This window comes from Aptenodytes patagonicus, chromosome 9 (assembly GCF_965638725.1).
Source record: "Aptenodytes patagonicus chromosome 9, bAptPat1.pri.cur, whole genome shotgun sequence".
Lineage (NCBI taxonomy): Eukaryota > Metazoa > Chordata > Aves > Sphenisciformes > Spheniscidae > Aptenodytes > Aptenodytes patagonicus.
The window spans coordinates 22,180,156-22,202,221 of record NC_134957.1 but is presented as its reverse complement, the minus strand read 5'-3'; the positions used below and the strand labels follow the sequence as shown (position 1 = coordinate 22,202,221).

At 37.4% G+C, this 22,066-nt stretch overlaps 1 protein-coding gene and 1 pseudogene across 2 annotated transcripts in view; both read right to left on the bottom strand.

The window, feature by feature from the left end:
• Positions 1-22,066, bottom strand: part of LOC143164616 (uracil phosphoribosyltransferase homolog) — a 269,486-nt pseudogene that overhangs the window by 236,129 nt on the left and 11,291 nt on the right. The gene's annotated exons all lie outside the window — the stretch shown is intronic.
• Positions 1-22,066, bottom strand: part of ABCB7 (ATP binding cassette subfamily B member 7) — a 45,564-nt gene that overhangs the window by 19,724 nt on the left and 3,774 nt on the right. The window contains exons 2-7 of the mRNA XM_076347435.1: positions 18,513-18,590; positions 16,789-16,875; positions 10,146-10,265; positions 2,107-2,239; positions 1,395-1,663; positions 67-155 (exon numbers count right to left, since the gene is read on the bottom strand). Coding sequence (XP_076203550.1) covers positions 67-155; positions 1,395-1,663; positions 2,107-2,239; positions 10,146-10,265; positions 16,789-16,875; positions 18,513-18,590 — 776 coding nt within the window. The remainder of the gene's footprint in view (positions 1-66; positions 156-1,394; positions 1,664-2,106; positions 2,240-10,145; positions 10,266-16,788; positions 16,876-18,512; positions 18,591-22,066) is intronic.

Here is a 22,066-nt window from a genome sequence, read left to right as displayed (position 1 = left end):
AATACAGTCAAGAGTCCAGGCTGAGGCAACACTAAGTACCCTGATGAATCTGAGGGCATGCCTTACCTCCACTGTGTAATTCCTATTGTGAATGCTGCATACGCTCCTAGTGTCCCCAGGGTTACTAAAGCAAACTCTGCACCACATTTGTAATACTAGAATATTTAAAATAAAAGAAAAAAAAAGTCATAATAATTTTCAAAACGTCACTGTTGTCTCAGGCTAAGCGATCATAACTTTGAGACAAGAACTCTGAAGGTCCCTCTCAACACACTCCCTGCTCTGAACAGCTTAAGACTAAATACAGGCATAAACTCAAAAGGAAAGGAGCAAGAAGAGTACAGATAAAAAGGTAGGAGGAGATAACCAAGAGCTACTGTATGACATAATACTGGAAAGTTATTTTTGCCATTATAAAACATAGATGTTGCTGATGTTTGTGCTGTTATCACACGTAAGTATTTGTTTACATGCTTTTTGGGTGGATTTTGAAAGAAAGCTGAAGGCTGCAGAAGAAGTAATAAATGGCCTTGCAAAACAATTTGTGAAGCGTTTTCTCTACTTCAGGGTACATCAGGAGAGAAAAGCCGTAAGAAGAAAAATTAAAGCATCATGGCAGGTTGGCTGACAGCCAGCTTGATTTGCAACTTCCAAGGGCTGTAAAATTTAACCCAGTATCAACAGGGGTTTTAACTCATATTGCTACATTCAGATTTGATTAAGTCCTTCTAAAAAGAAGGGGAATAAACAAAACAAGATTCTTGCTTTTAATTTAGTCTTAAGCTACATAATCGAGATTTAGATTTTAGCATATAGATATCCAAAGATCCTGATTTCAAAGACAGTAAGTGCGATTTATAAAAGAAAAGTTTAAAATTGAGCTTATTAAGCTTACAACCAGCAAGAAGGAGAAGCCTATTTTCCAACAGATAATTTTCACTTTTAAGTTCTGGGTAAGAAAAGACCAGTATTCAGAAGACAGCCAATAATCACTCCCTCCTCTATCCTCAACACACTAAGACACAACATTCCTGGACATTTATATTCTGCTTCCTCAGTATTTACCCAGATATATTTGACACTTGTGTGCACAGTTTACTTTTCTGATTTCATTTTTTCAACAGTTCTGAAGAAAAACATTAAAAAATATCCACATAAATACCACTGGCTGAAGACAGGCGTTAAATGTGAAAATAATTTCAAATAAGCCAATTTAAAGTAACTAAGATTTGAAAATTATAGATTGCTTTTCTTTACAGTAGTTGTTTTCACAAGCACTTTGTAAATTCAATTATTATATTATTATTATTAATACTCAGTAGACTTTGGTAAAAGAAAATCAATGTATTATTCCTAAATGAGACAATTCCAACTCATAAATAAACAACACTTACCAGAATTCCACTGACTAGTGCCACTTCAAACATCGTAGGTCCCAGATTAAATACTAAAGCGCTAAGAACAAAACTGATGCCTCTTGTTCCTCTGTCGATGGTTTTTGACAGAGCTCCGGTTTGCCTACTTAGATGGAATGCCAAATCCAGGTTATGAAGGTGCAGAAAAACATTCTTCGCTATCCTTCTGATTGAATTTTGAGCTACTTTCCCAAATACTGCGTTTCTTGCTTCATTAAATAACGCTGCCCCAGCTCTTGAGATACCATCTAAAAAAAGGTGAAAAAGTTTATAAAATGACAATAATTATATTTCCAACTTCTCTTCGTGCACGAAATGACATTAGACTCATTCTTTATATATTTTCAACATTTTTAGTTCAAAGGTAATTTAAACTTAATTGGTCCAAAACTCTATGTTCTTTTTCATTTATAAACCATCGCGCGCACATTTTAAATCAGTTTCTTTTGCAGCTGGTTATAAGAAAGGGTAGAATTCATAATCAAGAATCATTTCTATAAGCATTATTTCATTTTTTAATTGGAATACCAGAAGCAAGGTCACAGAACATTGGAAACGGACACCAACACAGAAGTAACTACGAAATAACCATCCCAGATGCTTAGCAGTGCAAAGGTCAGAAGCTCTGCTATCCCACTGCCTTAACTGAAGAAAGTTAACACTTGTCAACAGATTTGGGAATACCACTTACAGCCAATGAGAACAGCAGTTGCCACAGTTGCCACTGTATTTGGTGTATCACCGAGGTTGAGTATGTTTCCAGATACCTGGTTGAGGCTGTCTACTGCGTATTTAAACATGAAGGGAACCAATATATTCATGGCCTAAAAGCATATAAGAACACCAATTAGCCCACATGCATTACAACATATATCTATGTAGCATGACTACTTTTTCCTGAAATTGCTCTACTGTTATATTTAGTTCTTAAACCACTTAGTGCAGGTGAGATGGCTCTCTTGATTTCAAGCACAATATTCTCCATACTGTTAAGTCTTTACTCCTGGGACTGCAGGGTTAGTTTGTCTCTCTCACTGGCTCCTTTTAAATATAAATTTCTATCCTAAACAAATTGTACGCTGCAAAGGCACTTAAACTGAGGCTGAGCACTCCGTATAGCAATGGCAAGACTGGGAAATGAATCAAGTAGCAGACGCTGCATGACGCATACTCACAATGCCACTAAATTATGTTGTCATTACAGGTTGTTTGCTCTTTGTGATACTGGTGGTATTCAGTATGAAGAACTACTACTACAAAAGAAACAACTCACCCACATATTGCTAACACTGGGTCAACCGAGATGTATTAAACCAAAGCTCTAGTGAAGTCAAAGAAAAGAAGCTAACCTATCCTTTGTCTCTTTTGTTAATTCTACCTTAACATTTAAATAATGCTTTCCATTTGCAACATCACTACAAACATTAACTTAATATCTACATTAACCCTAGCGTTTGGCACTGCAGCACAAAAGACTTTCTGTACAGCCTACAAGACACTACAAATTACTTGAGCTTTCCAACAAAGTAGTGAAGTCATATCCACAACCTAGCACATAGTATGTCACTAGGTATTTTTGTAAGAGCACCAAAACCCAAATGCATCTCCTCAAACAGCATTCTCTCCTCTACATGCGAAAAGCAAGACAGGTAGATATGTAAATAGACCAACTTTAGGATTTTTTATTTGCACAATTGTATCATGAGAAAATGCTGAAAATCGTAAAGAAAACATAAGATTCTTAAGTCTTGTTAATGTTCTATTGTTATAACACTCATCTGTACAAGCAAGAAAAAAATTTACTGTCAAACTTCATATAATTAATAGAATTCATTAATTCAAACTGCTTCTAACTGTGAAGATTTGAAAATAAGGTATATAAGTTTTTTAGCAGTTGAACAAGTATGTTAAGACCTACAATTTTATAATCACGGCAGATGTTAAAATACTTCACAGTGAGCTGACTTTGCTTAAAGTTGGGTTTGTTTTTTGTTTTGTTTTTTTTTCAATATTTGGAAAAAAAATTGTGGGTAGACGACAAGTTATTTCATATGAGAAGAAAAAAAACCAAAACAGATTGACAAAGATATTTCAGCTCTCTCCACCAAATGTTTTGTATACCCACTTAGATCTCAATTGTATTTAGGGAAGTCTGTCAGAGCTGAAAGGCTAGTGAAAAAACTGTAAATTAACTGGATAAAACTAAGTTTCAAGCGGAAAGAGTAGTAGTGTCTTTCGTAACTTCAGTCCAAATTCAAGCTGGAAGACAGGCTTTTAGTAATTATAATAACTATTCCAGTATCAAATATTCCCAGTGTTACAAATTACTGTAAGTAGTGGAAGACAGGTACTTCACCAAGAGGGGAAAGTAGAGTTCTGAAAATACTTCTTTTATCTATAGGATTAAAGAAAAAATTTTAAGTTAATTTTTTGAATCTGTTCTGGTTTGGTTTTTTTTTTTAAACACTGTTTTAGGCAGAAGTTTTAAATGCAAATGAGGAAGGAAACAATTTTCTCCTCTTCCCTCCTGTGTCTCCCCTATGAAATACACCAAGCAGGGGGGAGAAAAAAAAACAAACTACCAAATTCTCAATACAGCATGATCTAGACAACTCCTGAGAGGAGGCAGATGAGATCTAAGAGCATCTAGGTGAGATTATTACTGGTTAGTTTGTGACTGAAAAAAGAAAGCGGCTGAAAGATCAGGTCCTACTTCAAATACATTCTTCTGAAATTTATCCAGTGCAAGCCTGAGAGTCATTCAGCAACAGCTCCCCTTTTAATAGATCGGAATTGTGGAAATCTCCATTAAAAAAAGACCCGAGGTTAGCATTATCTGCAGAAAGCCAACAAATACCATCAAAGCAGCAGTACACAATAATGTCTGATAACTTCAATTATACACAGCAGACGAACAGGTTACTGCCATTACATGCTTAAACCTTAAGCATAAAGCCCTACAAATAATTGAGGATGCATTAACAGAGATTTTGAACCTTTACAATACTGAAATTCAAATCCCCCCCTCCCTTCCCCAGTATAATAAACCCCTGCTTTCCCTCCAGAGTTACTGAAACTCAATTTTTGGGTGGCATTTTGTTCTTTAATAAAGATGAATATACTACCATGTGTCTTACAGTGACGACCAACATGACAAAGTGCAGGTTTTCCTGGGAGAGACTACTCAGTAGAAAATAAGAGTAACGTAATGCAGATTGTCTTGATTTGCCGCAGATTCTCACAAATCCCTCTGCAGGGATTTTACTCTTCAGTAGACTATGCTACACTACAGGTAGTTTAGAAATAGAACTACAGATATATTTTTAAAGTCCATTTAAAGAAGAGAGATGTAATCTTTAAACTGCAGTTCTCCACTCGCAATTAATTTAACCGGTAACAGCCTACAATTTTGCAGAAATGTCTTCTTTTACATCAATATAATTCCACCCAATAGAGTTTTAAATGAAATTTAAAGCCTGGTCACAGGTTATAGTTGTTCTGACTCCTGGAGGGTACAGCTTGAACAAGGCAGCATGGTATTGCATTTCATTAGCAATCAAGACAGTCTGCTTTCCAGTAATTTTTTTTTTTTTTTTTCCAAAAAAGAAGTTAATCTTACAAAGTTTATAGCAAGAGAGATGCAAGGCCATTATTAGAAACAGGCCTTTCCTACTCAATTTGTTAAGTCAATGAGATCACGTTCACATTAATGGAAACAAAATTTCAGCCTTCTACATAAACTCACAGCTATCTCTTTAGTAGCCTATATTTGCCGGCACAGAACAAAAAGCTTTAAGCACACCTAGGTACACTATGAAAAGCTACCATGCAAAACAATTGTCTTACGCAATATATCTATATAGGTTTCCCTCCTCTTCCTAATGCCTGAAAGCTTGATAACGATTCCCATTAAAGGACCCTTTCAATATAAATTTGTACATTTTCTATTTATAATTCTGAATTAATATCCCTGCTTGAATTTATTGGAAAGCAAATACAGCACCCATAAAGTCATCCCAACTCAATTGCCCACATTTAACAGCACGTTATGCTGTAATGCATCATGCTTAAATGAGTTTAAACATTTTTTTAAATGACTGCACTGTTTTAAGCTGACAGTGCATCATCATCTCTATTCCCTTGTGGGACTACACTACTTTTAAGGCAAACAGTCATATCTTTCATTTTGCTCTTCCCAGTATTTCTTGTTTAACAAAGATGATGAATTAGTGACAGGCTGAACCCCAACAAGATAAAACTGGTCTACAGTGAACTCTTCTTTTGCCAATAATTCAATGAGAAACATTGACATGAAGATGACTGAATTTACCTCTGGACCAATATAAACGTACACATCCAACAACTCCCTTTGTGGAAATATAAACAGAAAACTCCATCCCTTACGGAGGTAAGACTGCTAAAGAAGCTACAAAATGTGGTCCAAAAGAGGGAAGAAGCAACTGGCTTCATGCCTTCTTCGAATTCAATGATGACCCGACACGTACTTTTTCCAGTAAGATGGAAAAAAAAAAATTAAAAATACTTTTCACCTGAAACTTCTCAAAAAGCTAACAGTTTCTGAAGGTTTATTGTAGTTCTCTAACTCCATCTGAGCCCACAAAAAGGGCTCAAACACCATGATCATATGTACATACTTAACTGATGAGACAGGTATCATTATCTTTGCATGCAGACAAAATTTACAATACAACACTTATGTCCTGCCTCCTTAGCCAAACAATTTCTTCTCCTGAAACTTACAGAATTAGTAGTCAGTGGAAATGCAGATAAGTCTGAAAGATTTCTCTGGCTTATGAATAACACATGCATGGTCTGTGACCAAGAGGCCAAAAAACCATTACAGGCTGACAGAGGTGACAAGGGATTTTATCATATTCATGTGTTTAATCCAGCTTCTCAAGAAGCCCGAGCACTTTTTCTTTTTGTGCCACAGAAGAAAAAGGGAAGAAACAGAAAAGTAAAGAAGCATTTACTATACATACCCCAGTAGACGACAAAAAATGGGAAAATGGGAGAAGGAATGTGGAAAAAGAAAAACCAGATATGTAGAACCTGAGCAGGCTAATCTATGTGTCTGAAAACATAGATAATACCTTGCGTACTCCTCTCGCCTATCTTCCCGGTGCATCTTTCAGATCGCACATGTCTAGATAGGCTATAAATATTTAAGATAAAAATTTAAAGCGTGTCATAATACAACAAATCTTCCAAGGAAAAAAAGACCTTACTAGCCCTAGAGCAGACTCCATCCTGTCAACTCCCAGTCATAAAAAGCCATACAAACAGCTCACTTTGAGGGCTAACAATACTACTACTAGCGGTTATGTGTAGACAAAAAGGAACCAAAAATCACAATAATTTGTTCAATGACAGGCAACTGGGCCCCACAAAAGGAGTCAAGACAGATTGTAACTGCAGGCTCTTCAGCAGCTGCACACCAACTGGCTTTTGTTTTGAAATTGAATTTTACTGAACCAGCAGATTTAAAGAGACAAATTATTTCTCAAGCAGCAGGACAAGGAGGTATGATCTCCAGCTTTTTCGTGTTTTGTGGGTTAATAAGCCTAATCAAACTGGGTGTGAACTCCTGATTTTTTTCCTGTGACTGAGGATTTCATAACCTACCTCTCCTCCGCGATTTCTCTGGAGTTTTCTTAGAATAAAATTGAAGCCACCCTACAGTCTCTGTCTCAGACAGTCACCATTTGGATCTTTTCTTCTAACTGGAAACTTAACTTCATAAATAGAGAGGTATAAAACCTCACCAAACTCTTTTGTCAAACTCAGAAGAAATTGGCCAAAAGGCTTGCAAAAGTATTTCTTATTGGGGAAGGTGACTAGTAGCAGGCACCATGATCATATAGTTCTCTATGCAAAACCCCTAAGAACGAGCAGTCTTTAGACAAAATCCATAATAAGGACATAAATCCTTCAGATGCAGGCAAGTTCATAGTGAACAAAGAAATTGGGCCAGGACTGCAGTGAGGAGAAAGATATGCTGGCATTCTTGTGCTGACACAGAGAAACTTTAACAAACTGCTCGTGTGGTCTACCAAGTACTTTGTAATTAACCTCACAAGCAATCAGAACAAAGGGCTCCCAAATGGGATAATGAGGAAACTGCACAGGATCGTACATGGTCCAGGCAAGCTACCGGTAAACTAATTTGTATTTAATTTTCTCTAGGACAAAGTGACCTCTAGTTTGCTCTGGAAAAAAAAGCAGATGTTCAGGGCTCAAAGATATGACAGACTTACTGTAGCTCTGTAACAAACTATTGCATGTCAGTTATGCCACAATAACTACATGCATACTTAGCACGTGTAAAGTATGAAGCAATTTAAGAAAATTTACCCCACAACGGAAGAGTGGACATAGCTCAGGTGATGAGGGGTAACTTTTTAAATTGCAGTTATTCAAAAATGTTTGAGTTCTAACACAGCTTTGTTATGACAGAAACAGAACAAAACATTAGCAAAGCATAGCTAGAAGACATCCGTGAAACTTTTCACCCCAACCAGTTATAATATATATTCTGTAGAGAGCTTGCTGTGTGTTTTCCCAATGAAATCCGTGTTTGACACAACAAACATTCTCACAAAACACTTCTGCTTTAAGAGGCATCTCCTAAAACCTGGGCAAAGCTCAACAGGTTTTCTGCTCTCCTTCTGGGAATCTGCTCTGGACATCAGTGCTCCCAGGCTGCCTTGTACAGAACCTGAAGTAGGAAATTTAAGAGAACACTTAAGAGAGATCCAAACATCCCGTTACTTCCCCAAAGAGCAATTAAGTGTCTGATTTTCTGACAGGGGGAAACATCTCTCTCTCCCAGCAGAAATATAATAGCTCTGTATTATACCAAATACAGAGCTATTTGCAAGAGTCAGGCATCCTGGCCATCAATTTTGTTTTCATTACACCCTAGAAAGCTGCTTGAAACATTAATAGACTTCCTAAAAGCAAGGTACAATGCTGCCACATGCAGGATTAGATTCTGGATTCACATTCTCCATCATATTCATATAACCCTACAAATTAGGAAGTGAGGGGAAGAGCAGAAGAGAAATAGAAAAAAAATAATTCAAACTTATTTCAAAATTCCCTTCAGATTATTATCCATGTTACTAATCAGAGGCTTTAAAAAGAAACTGAGTTAGAAGAATTTTCAAATCCACCTGGTAAATGGGGTATTCTTAAATATACATCACAAAACCTCAACGAACCAAGCACATAATCAGTTAAATATTATTGTGAGGGCAACTGCACAGTATACAAGGCAAAACGCTCCTAGCATCTGCATTTTGAGCAGATAGTTTCCTAGATAGCTTTTAAGTGTAATTGAAAGCATTGCTGTATATTTTGCACAGGCATACAAAAAGGGTGGAAGTTTACTTGTACAGACATGCCATATTCTGCGTGTTGTCACCTGCATTATCACCAACGTCCTGAACAGCAGCACAAACCAAAATATCTGTTGTAGACAGCACCAGCTAGCACCTGGCAGATAGCTTGGGAGAAAGAGCTGTAGACCAAATGATTGGCCTTTCCTCTTCAGCTCAAATAAATGAGCACATTTATCTTCCAAGTACTCTTCTTTTATCACCTACATAGCTGAAATTTGTTTCTTCTCTGTTTTCATAACATGGCAATGTTGCCGAATGCCAGTAAGTTGCTAGTGCAACTGGCTTAAGTGCTAAAACTCATTGCTAAGTAGTACCTACTTTAGCTTATCCCAGCAAGATACTAATATTAGCTTTATGTTTGGTAAAAATTGCCATAATTAGAAGCAACCCAGTTGAGCCAGATGTCTCAATGAAACTTACAAAATTTACTTGCAATATTTTGCAATCAAATATTTCTTTTTTTTTTTCAAAAGCAAAAGATTTTTTGCACAAAGTTAACATTTGCTCTTCTGAACTATTTCTACAAAGGTTTGCACAAAATTTGAATTATATCCTCCATTAACCCGCAGAAAGCTTTTACATGCCTATTTCCTTCTAAGAACAAATAAACACTAATTTTGTTACAGGCAAGAGTATAAGAGATCCTTTCACACAATGAAGTAAAGAGCAACCCTCCATTTCATAATCAAAAGACTACAAGAAAAATCATTTGAATGAAAGCATGGTTCAATGTAAAAAAAAAAAGTTACACGGCTTCTTTCACATTAGGACACCAGAGGAGTCCCTGAAACAATAGAAATTCCACTATCATCTCACAGAGAAATATCAAGAAAAGGCTGGAGCTCAAATCCCCTTTTCCACAGCACAGCAAGAGTTGTGAGTAGATACCACCACAGTGCTCAACTTCAGAGCCAAAAATGGGCACAGAGCCTTGAAGAAATCCTGTTTGACAGATACAGCACCACACAAGAGGAGACCACCTGTAAGCAACCTTTAACTCACATTTCCCATAACTTATGATGTAAATGATTAACTGGCAATGGAAAATCCTGGACTAAACTAATGTGAGCAATGGAAGTAAAAATTCTGGTCATCATCATCTCCCCAACCACACACATGCATATCACATGCATACACACCCCGTTAAAAAATCCAAGCTATTATTTCTAATGCTATATGCTCCTCATACAGGAAACAGACATCTTAAGATTGCAAAAGCCCTTAAATAATAAAAAAGAAAATTATTGCTTGTACGAACTCCAGATGAACAGTAACTACCACATTATAATGGATTATCTGTTCTTACCTTTGCACTTGCTAAAAACCCCAGAGATATGGCTACTCTGGCTCGCAGGTCTGGTCTGTCTTTGGGCCACACGTAAGACAACATTGCTCTGATAATCTTTTTGGCATCTATCTCTTTCAGCTATTGGAAAGAACAAACAAAGGCATTGCATTATGAAGAAACCCCAGGAAGCAAAATAACAGTATAAGTAAGAATGAATTTTATACATTTGGATCACTTCTGTATTTTATTTGACAGGCAACAGACACGTCACAATGTTTGAGGCTAGGACTGCATATTAAAATTTCAAGTTGTAAGTTTTTAGGTTTATATCCATGACATGCTGTTAAAACAGATGAATTGTTCTTATTTCACATGTCCTCAAGAGTGCAAGTATAGCTAGCTGTAAACGGAATACAGAGAAAGCCACAATTCACCCTAGTTGAAATACTTCGCAGAACAAATAAACTGACCCTTCTTCATCTTCTCAAGATTTCTGTACAAAATGCAAGGGCTTGCTGTTTCTTCTTTGGAAGCTGTTTTAACGTAGCATGGGAACAACGGGAGGGAAAATGCAAAAAAGAAAAATTTAATGAAGTAACAAAAAACTAAGGCAAGAAGGAAGTCTGAAAGGTCTACAATAAACCTAAGCAGTTTGGAGAACATTCAGTGAGTCACAATAGAATACAGCATTTAAAAAAAAATTCACTAGCATTATAGCAACTCAAATGAATCTCTGAAATGGAACACTTATGCTGATATATAAACTGAACTGAATTTCAGCTCAGATGATTTGGTTGCATTACTACAAATTTAAGCATTTCCAACAATCACTTTCACAGTTTTTTGGTCATCTTATAACCTTTGCAGAGAAGTGAGAAATACTCTCATTCTGCCCATGTCTTTTAGGGCATGTTTTCAGGAACCCAAAGGGTAGTCCTTCAATGGGTGCCCAATGAAGTTATGACTGCCAGCAAGAAAACTATTCTAGTGGCCCTAACTCGGCTTCCAGTGTCACCACTTCATTTAACAGAATGGCCCCTGACGTTGGGTGATCAGGCTTCAATTTTTAATGAATTCTTCAAATAGGTTCTCCTCCTCCAAACCTCAAATTTTGCTCTAAACAAGACCACAATTCAGTTAACAAGTCTTCTTGAGAAATACTAGGGGGGTTGGTTTGGGGTTGGGGGGGGGAGGGGGGGGGGCGTGTTTTGGTTTGGGATTTTTTTTTTTTTTGTTTTGGCTGGGGGTTTTGGGTTGGTTTTTTGGGTTTTTTTTAACAGAAACATAGGTTATTTTACAGATGGACAGATGTCTGTATCACTTACACTTGAGATATATTCCACTAAACTCTCAAGCTAAATATATTATCTGAAGCCTAAACCCTGCTACCCAATCGAGGATAACAGCACATGCGGTAACACACAGCACAAGTATCAACAACTTGTTTTTCTGTGTTGGCGACCCTGGGGTTAACTTGAAAGACACGAAGGTTATCTAAAGCTGAAGGGAAGGCAGCAAGTAGCAGCTAATCTCTCCATTTCAGGCAGTATTTTGTAGTTGGGGAGGAGAGAGGGAAACAAAAAGTTAGTCCACACCTTTTAAAGATGACTTCTCATTACAGAAGTCAGTAGAAAGGGGAAGTTTTTCAATATATTTTAATGTTTCCCTCACTAGATTGTGTACTTTAAATACTCCCTCCTCAACTTTGAGGATAGAACAAATTAGAATAGAAATTCTCTGTTAGGGTCCAGTGTGAATGAGCAAGAAAGGAGAGTTCTGTTAAAAGGTACGATTGCTGAGGCAACCAGGGAAACCAATCCTACCCATGTAAGCTTTTAAAAGCACCAGAAAATTCATCTCAGTGTTTCTAGTCATAGCTTCAAAGAAAACCAAAGGGTAAGAGCGATTGCCTTTTGTCAACAGCTGCAAATGTACTGGAGCGTTACACAGTATAAGCACATTTCAAACGACTTCTAAAAAATGGATATATGGAAGATTTGTAAGTGAAGAAAGGATGCAAAACTGTTTCTGTTGTGTCCTACCCATTCAGGAGATGGAGGTATCTGCTGCAGCATATACATGAATCTGTCCATGTGAGCCAAGGATATGCATAAATAGCAGTTCAAACATTTGGAAAATATCTTTGATCACCACTTACAGGTTAAAAGGAAGTTAAAAAAAATGGTATCACATTAACACAAAAGCTACTAGTGCAACCAGAGCAGTTCTAATTATATGTTGCTATTGGCTAGTCAGACTTTGCACAGAAAAGCTATTAAAAAGAACAAAATACATTGGCTGCAAACAAGGAATCTATTTCTGTTTCTTCATGGCTCTGAACGGTGACAGAAGTAAATCCCTTCAGAAAAAAAAGTCAGAAGGCAGCCAGTCATTTGCCAAAGGCCTTGCAAAGGAACAAGAAGAAATATCAAAGGAGATGCAAAATGCACACATACCACATCAAAGTTTACCATGAAATAAATGTTACTGTTGTACAGAAACACAAGTTGAAAATGGTTTAAACATGCAAGTGGTAACATTAAAAATTAAAACAAGCAATCTGTTTAATCAACTCAGGCCCTTTTTTGATTCTCTGTGGTTGAGAGATGCATTTATTTTACCTCCTTTTAAGTGGCAGTAATGTTTTATATTTTCTTCCAAGGCCTACTTCTATAGGAATGGAAGGAAAAGTATTATAAATCTAATATAGCAGGGAGCAAAGAAAAGCCTTTTCTTCTTTTCGCATGCATCATGTTTTTAAAACACACTACCAAATACTGAAGACTACTCGCAAAGGAATGAGCGTTGACGATCTTCCTGTCCCCCCCACCCATCCCATCCAGGTTCTGGACCTTTTAAAATACCTAAAGAGGGGAAAAAAGAAAGTCGTCATTCCTCTTCACAATCTCTGAGATTACCGAGTATTGCAAAACATTCACTGGGCCGACCCTGTGACTTTATGGATAAAGCCTATGCCAGGATGATGAGCTATCAGAAGCATGATGGAAGAAAATGGTAGTTTGACTTGCATTTAAGCCATCATTGTTGATGAAGGAAAAAAAAAGACCCAGTTCTGGCTCCCTGTGTACTCACTCACAAAGCTGTAGCATCCTCTTTATTGTACTAGCACGAGCTGTCTTACATCTGCACGAGGTTATTCTGCAAACCACTGACAGCTTGCTTCCCCCCCTGCTTTCTCCTCTCTTTGCAGCATTCAACTGTACAGTCTCAGCCCATTTCTCACACCAGCTCATGCAACACCTTGATGAACTGATTCAGTTTATGAAACTAGCAGAAGACTCTTCAGCGTTTGTTGCAGGGTTTCATCTCAGTAAAGAATCAGATAAACCTACAAATTCAGTGGCATGAGAAAAACCATGGCTGAGAACAGAACTTACCTTTTTTTTTTATAGCAGGAGGCATTTAGATTGTTTCAGTCCATGATATGCAGCTTGCTGCAAGTGAAGCAGCAGTAGTTGTTTGGGAAGGGAGGGGGTGTTCCCACCATTTGGACACGTTATTTTTCAGCTAGATCACTTCACCCTAGCTCACTATCTGACCATACAGCGACTTATGTAGCAAAACACCAGGTGAGGAAGGAGGTCAGATGCTTTTTTCAGTTGCCTTATCAGCTTAAATAAATGTCAAACTAGGGCCTAAATTTTCCTTCCAAGCTTTGGGGAAAAAAGTACTTAGTCTTCTGTCTTCATGCTATCCATCCCTCCACAGAAGGCAAGCAATGACTAGCAAACTAAATAGCAACTGAGTGAAATGGTGGTAGAGGAAGGCTAATTATCAGGGCTCCATCGTGACTATCAGTCTTTCCATAAGAAAGTAATATATGTCCGCTTAGCAACAAGTCAGGCACCATAGTTTTTATTCCTGTCTATTCTGTGTACAAAAGACTAACACACAAAAAAAACCCCCAAAGGTGGTAAAGAACAATACTGTTTTCAGTTTCAGTATTCAACACATCAGGCACTGCTGCAAGTAAAAATTATTTTGTAAAAAAACCACATGTGTAAGCTTCTCTCCTAGTTATTGTGAGATGAAGGTAACGGGCCCTTCATATTCTGTGTTTATCCTTAGTATTCAGTTCTGTATCCCCTGAAGCTGCTATAAAAGGGGCAATTTAAAACATCAGTCCCAAAGTCAGTTTCCAGAATGAACAAGCTGGTTCGTAAAAAAAAAATTTGCAAGAGAGAAAGGTGTAATATAGCTGATGTGTATCACCTGCAGTTTTCCTAAAAGCGTAATCCTAGGGGGAAAAAATTCTCATGTGGTAAATTGGGTGTCAGCACTTTTACACACTGAATACAAGTGAGCGTATACACAAGTGCAAGAACTGCACTTGTCACATCAGATTTCCTTCCCTTCATCTTTGCTGGAACCTCTTGGCTTTTGCACCCAATGTTACTCTCTGTTTTTTCCACTCTTCATGCATTTCACCTCATCTACAGCTACTTCATGCTGCTTTCTCCTGGACAATCCTTAACAGCTGATAACTGTTTAGTTAGACAACAGCCTTAACTGACAACGTCCTATATTAGCTACATTATAGTTCCATTTATTGGAATAAAAAAGTCAGGGGATTGGCTTATACAGGAATAGCTGCAAGTAATGGGTGAACGGAGAATGCCACTGGAATATTTACATTGCCTAGCAGACTAAAAAATTATCAGCTGGCATCAAAATTTCTGGTTAACATATTTCCTAATGAGTTTTAATGTTAAGGAACATCCACCGTTCCGTAACATTACCAGTGTTTTGGTAAACAGAACCTTCTATTTCCTTTCTCACCAGAGAAAACCCTGAAATTTAAATTTTTTTATTATGCCAAACTGTAGACCTTTGAGAAGTAGTAACTCCAAAGAAAATATATAATGAGTAAACGTGTAATACCTATAATGATTATTAAATAGATTTGTCCTGGAAGTTGCCCATCACATGCAAAGGGGTTCAGTTGAAAAAGGTCTGCATTTCAGGAAATAGCTTTTTAAAGAGAGAATAAACAGCCCCTTGTGGTATTTTTGAAGATAGGTCAGTTCTGAAGCTGAGTCCGTGAAATGGATTTGCAACTGAACCATATGAGGGTGAGTTCATTCTATGTATATACAAAAAAAAAAAAATCTTTTCTGTGGAGTTGTGAAAAATGACCTTATGACAGCAAACAGGAAACATTCAGCCGATCAACATATCCAGGCAAACAGAAATTCTAGTAGGAAAAAACCCCCAAGAACAAATAATTAAGCCTAACAGATACGTGATCACCAAAGTGACAACACAGGGGATAATACCCTCCTCCCATTTACAGGAGAAATACAATCCATAATAATAATTATATTCCATAACATATAATTACGGTAAACGCAGAGAAGGATAGTCTGCTAGCTTTAAAGTCTGTTTTGCCTAGGAAATCTCTGAAAGAGCCCATACCTGTTGCAAGGAGGGTCTTAAAATTAGTCTAAAGTTAATGTTACATGCAGAGCCAGTAGTACTACTGACTGAAGATGTCTGATTATTGTTTCCCGCTGTGCCTTATGCAGAAAAGATCACAGATGTTTGCTAAAACAAGCTGGCTATACTTTAGGTTATGAAATTCCCTCTTACTACCAAAGCATAAATTTTGGTACCATCTCTCCTGACTTCTGCCTGTAGCACAAACAGGTTTGGATTCAATGAAGATCCCAGATCAAAATTTAAGAGGAAATCCTAGGTTTAACTCCTCAGTTTCTTTACAAATGTAGGAAATACATCGTCAGAACAGTTAAGCATGAGCAAACCAGCCCTGAAAGACCCAGATTCTGCACTGAAATTCAGTTTGTCGTCAACATGGTCTTCACTAGTTTTAGGAAGATCCCACCCAAGTTTGAACAAGTTATAATCATCACACAGAATCCTTCTGCAAATACAGAAAGCATCAGAAGTAAGTTTGCACAGGAAAGGAGAAAATGGAAGTTACATAAACTCAAGAGCTTTGATTTTGCAATTTTAATCATGCAAAGTTTATATTGCGTTGCTTTAACCAAAAGCTTGCCTCGATTTCTGACTGTAATCATTTGGTCTAATAAAAGATACTGCTTCTCCTTACATACCCATCATAATTACTTTCACATGTGCTTCCTGAATATAAATACAGTCAAAATACCTCAGATACATCGACATTAAATCCAAGTAAAAATACATGCAGTTTAATTACTTTTCTCCCCCACCCGCTTCAAGTGCAATTTTACCAACTGATGCACTAACTTGTATCCACAAGCTGATTTCGACTATCCTGAATGTCAAGTCACAGGGAAATATCAGTCACAAACAAGAATAACAAACCACAATAAATTACAATGGAACATACTTTCCATGAAAAAAAATCTAACATAACGCAGGCCAATCTCAACAGAGTGTGTGACTCTAAGGCTGTATTTTTAATAAAACAATTGAAGCACTTCAACACAGTTATTCCAAACATTTGATGCCTTAAGAGCTAGTAAGCCTACATCGACAATTGAACAGCACCTACTCTGCTACAGTATTCACATATCTACCAATACAGTTTCTCAGAAATTGTTGCTTGGGGTCTTCAGTTTTTGTTTTTTGGGTTTTGGGGTTGGGGGAAGCTGATCACTTTTATTTAAAAAGCAATACTAATTAAGCAATTTTTTACCCCTTCCTTTGGATCTGTGTGAAGCCCTCCACCTGCATGACCATGCCAACACGTTCTCTTTTCTATCAGTCGCCACCTCGGGAGGATCTGTGTGAAGATGAAAAGTCAATTTGCAAGAACCTCAGGAAATATGCATGTAAAAGCCAACAGAAAGAAGAACTACTGGTCTGTTTTCCCTCCCTCATCCTCCAACTGTATCAGCTTGCTTTAATAAAAGATATTACCTCTCTCTAAAAACCTTGCCTTGCTTACAGAAACAACAGTAAGAAAGGGACCATAAATCTAGCAGTATAGTAAAGAGCATGTTCCAAGCAGCCAGGAGGTAAAGATAACAGAGCCTTAAATATTTCAGTTAAAAGGACACCTAAAAACTGAAAAGTGGACTAAAAAAACATAGAAAAGAAATTGAAGTTTTGGAGGATAACCGTACTCAGGCACATTAATAAAGTGGAACACGCTTAAGCAAGAATACTCTTTCCATGTACGTAAAAAGTAACTTTACTTGGGGGCAAAATAAATAGATAAATCCACTTCACGCTTCTCTTTCCTATCAGGATGAGAACGGCCTACTGGTGCCATATGACAGGTACAAGTTAACCGGGTCCAGAGCCCCTGCTGCAATCCACGTACAGGTGCAGGGAGGAAAAGAACCTGCTTTTTAAAAACAAATGCTCACTTCTCTTAGCACGTGGCCAAGATTCCCTGCTAAATAAATATGGAGAAAATTTCTGAATTTATTAATGCATGTAGATGTACTAAAAAATAACAACTTACTACCACTAGGCAATTCTCCAAGTTCAATTTCAAAGTGCCTGCCACAAACAATGGATGTGTTAAAGCTTTTTCAAAAAGAATCTGCATTTTGTTTAAAAGATTTGCTACATGTTGACAATTTCCGGGTTCAAGTTATGTAAAAGCTCTTCAGGAATCTCATTTTATGTATATATGGTTTGATAGCAGACCTCGGGGTTTCCCAAATCAAAATTTCACTTTTCATATTTTAAAGAAAAACATTATAAAAACCAATCTAAGTAGATTTCATGCTTTGAAGTCCCAATGACCCTCATAAAGTCAAAAGGCTTTAGCTGCTTAAGTCAGTTCTATGAGTGGTTATTTTTTTATAATTAAAAAAAAAAAGACAAATACATTTCCTAGCTTCATTCAAGCAAAGTGTGTTACTTCAAAATGTGTCATAATTATCCTATGAACAGTAAAAATTGCATCTTCCTTATGTTTACATTAGTGTTAAGGCAAGCAGACCACACAGGAATAAGAGCCTGACGTCCTGGCACTCAGAATGATGAGAATAAACTTCCACAGGTTCTTGATACTCCACAATCTAAGCAGAATTTTGAAGTAATAAAGCCCTACATACTCAAGGAATACTCACAGCTTTCTATGCATTAGTATTTTCTATGCCTGACAACATGAATCTAAGTATCAACAAACAAAACCTACGTTTCTAAGAACTTCTTTGTAAGTTACTGTATTATCATCAGTTTCTAGAGATTCAAAAAGACTTCTTGAGGAGAGTGCAACAGTCTGAAACTTCTAAGCAAAGTTATCTCCTTTTCTAGAGGCAGAAACGTAACTTGCCATTTAATTTGCTGCACTTCAAAACTGTAAATAGTGAAATTAAAAAACAAACAGCAGACTGAACTGAAAAATGCTCCAAGGGCTTGAGTGTCCTCTGACCTGCAGGAGGAAAAACAATTTATACCTACCTCCGAAGCCTCCAGTAACGGCCTTGAGTAATCTCCCCCCAGACTGTGCCATGATCTTTGCTTGCAGATTGGTGGAATCTACAGAATAAAAAGGTGAAAAAAAAAAAGTGAAAATGGAGTCATGCAGAACATGCAGTTCACCTTCAGAGAATATTCATCTAGTTTATGTAAACAAGCATAATATGAAAACAAGACAGATTTTTTTTTTTTAACAACTGACCACAGAAAAAGAAAACTGGTGGGCAGCAGCTGTAAAATAAATTACATTCAACCATTAAAAATGCTAAGTGACAATGAACCTCTCCCTTCCCTGAATCCCCACTTCCATCAGACTTCACTTCTTTTGTACCATGAAAGCCCAAAGTTTTCCCTTTCCTCTCATTTTAATTTTCTCCCACGTTGTCTTCTGACTTCTTTCAAATATCCTTTTGTTCTGTTTTTCATTATGAATTGCTATTCTTATGCTTCTAGGTTCTGCCATTTCCAATTCCTCTTAGCTCAGCTCATGCCGTGCTTGTCTTGACCACAAAGCTAATGAAAGCTTCAGCTCTTGACTGGGAAGCACTGGGACTATCAGAAGTTAGAGCATGGCTGACTACAAGTTTTCCGTAGGCAGGACACAAAGATACCCAATATTCACATATCCATCAATGCACCTTTAATAGATATACTGCTAGGCACCAACTGTAGCATGCTTTACATGTTACACTGAAAGCAATTCATTTTCCGTAAGAGTTTCAAAGGACCATTTATTTTCCTTAGATGGACTAGCTGGCAGTGCTTCCCCAGCGGCAAAACAGGGACCTCTCTTTTGGTTAGCAATGACGGTGCCACATCATCTTTGACACATTCAATATTAAATCTTTTACTGCTCTGTTGCAATATTAACCATACACCTCACGCTATATAAAAATCACTACCACAGAGCAAAACAGCAAAAGAACTGCTCATCAGCCCAAGGCAAAGGACAAATATCAAAAAGGAAAAAAAAGAACTTGATCATAAAAAAGGGTATTTTTAACCTTGACAAACAGCAGCACTGTCATATATTTTATGCCTTACCTTCAACATTCCTTTGCTCTTGTCCTAAGACACATACCATAAGTTATATTTTAGTCAGTCATTTTTAAGAAAACGAAGATCATTCCCCCACAAGTCATCACATGGGACCCGCTTATTTCAAACTTTTCCATTATATGACATTACATACAGAGAAAGAGTAAACATTAGAATTATACATTTTGCACTTAGTAGAGCTAACTGGCCTGGGTGAACTGCGCTGATACTTCCAAGACCTGGGTTAAACGAGGGAGCTGCATTTATAAGGCACTTCATTGTAGATACACTCATAACTTTACAGTTTCATGTCAGCACAGAGGATTCCATCTAAACTAATATGCTCTCCATATGAACAGTGACAGTTTCATAAACAGAAAATATAATGGAAAAAGAGAAGGACTTCAAGATGCCTCAGCACCTCCCAAGCTACTGCAAATTAATGTAATCATTGCAAAGGCATGGTTATTTTGGATAAAAGTTCCCACCAACATGCAAGAGGAGGAGTAAGCACTCCTAGCAGTAACCACTATTGTGGCATCTGAGAAGTACCTAGAATCCAGCACCAAATTAAGTTGTACAACCAATACAAAAGGCAACAGTGTTCTCTATTCAGCAAAGGCAGTTACATCAATACAACTCCACCTGCTTCACCAGACAGAGGCCATTCAGAAGTATGGATTAAACTATGACAATTTAGAATTTATAGCGGAGACACGATCCAGGGTGAGAGGCTTAATACCAACAAGTCCAATATTCACACCAATGAGACTGAGTTCCTGTCTCCTACAGCCTAGAGCACAGTCAGTATATTGAAACCCTCAGCATCTTTACGCCAGCATTTATACTTCTTTAAACACATGATGCTGGTAAAAGACTGTTAAGACACCATGCCAAAGAGAAGTTTAGGGGCTGATGAACCACTGCTCACAACTATGCTTTGGCTTCTCTTAAGACAATACAGCTGGAACCTCTCCTGAGCAGTACCATTCTCTCCTGCTTGGCCTTGCAAGAAAAAAATCAGGTATTTAACTCTGAATACATTGTTGTTGTTATATATTGCTAGTACATGGGAGTAGACAACTGATGCTCCAACAGCTATTGCTGTTATTAAAGCAGGTTATTTAACCTGTTAAAGCAGGTTATTGCTTTAAAGGAGCAGGAGCAAGTCCTGCTTATTTCTGAATTTAAGAAATTAGGCAGGGAACTTTAATTCTGGCATTTCCTAACTTTTGAATGCCTGACTCTGCACCGTTATGTTCTTTTAATGTATTTTTGGATATGATTCTATATACTCTAAAGGATGAAACAGATGTCTAGTACTGATTGCACATAAAAGTGATATTGCTAAAGTGTCATGACTGTTGGTAGTAGTTTAAATACTATAAATGCAAACAAACAACCGGGATTAAACAGATTTGCTCAAGGTCAAATCCACACTTAGAAGCTTCTCTCTGGAGTACATTACGTACCGTTCCAGACGTACGGCACTAATGTAATGGGGATGGTTTTTTTTAAACTAACCGTAACAGAAAAGATAACTGAAGGGAGGATTCAAGTACCTGTGCAGTATTCAAGTCCCGCTGTTAATTTTGCTGAGTTTGCAAAGCAAGGAAAGAAAATATGAATAGGAAAGAGCAGAGGAAGATGAGAGAAAAGGTGAAAATATTCTGGTATAAATATAGACTAAACTGTCACCAATATGAACAATATAAACTTAACTGGAGTTATGTTTAACAATGGTCAACATGCAATTGCTCTGTACACATACCCAGAGCAAATGAAGCCAAGAAGGTTAACAAAAAGATACCTTAAGGAGTTTCCCCCGTAACATCTTCCTAATACACCCTCACATTTGGCTTGCTTTGGTAAAACACATCTCAATGGCAGATCAGAAAACCCACGCAGCATCACAGCAGGCACCCCAATGTACACCACAGCACCCCTGCTACAGGGTGTTGCTTACCCTGTGCCCCGCCTCGCATTCCCCAAATGACTTTCCGATCAAGTTCCCGTATTTCCATCTGTTCTACTTCATTTTATATCCTTCCTTGCAACAATTTTCAGTATTATCAGACGTCCATTTTTATAGACAGACATATGGGATTGCTGATCTGCTCAGCAGCAATACTTCCTCTATAAAGGGATTTTGAAATTTAAGGAATTTCAAATACTCCGTTACAAAGCATATATCTGTCAGTAAAGACTGTTGACTAACGGCGACTGTTGATTAATAGTTCCCATGCGTCAAGCTGTTCAACTACACCATCAAAGTCTACAGAAGAGAATTTAGCAATACACACAGACGTGTGAAATGACATCTAGACAATAAACACCAGTACAATTTTACAGAACAGACCAGGCTTCAGGTAAAAAAAAAAAGGGGCAAAATAGAAATAAATTTAACGAAAAAACCTGAAACTTCTCTTACAACCACTTCCAGAGCAAGGGATATTATTAAATTACACAGAAGAACACGCTCTTTATCACATGTCATG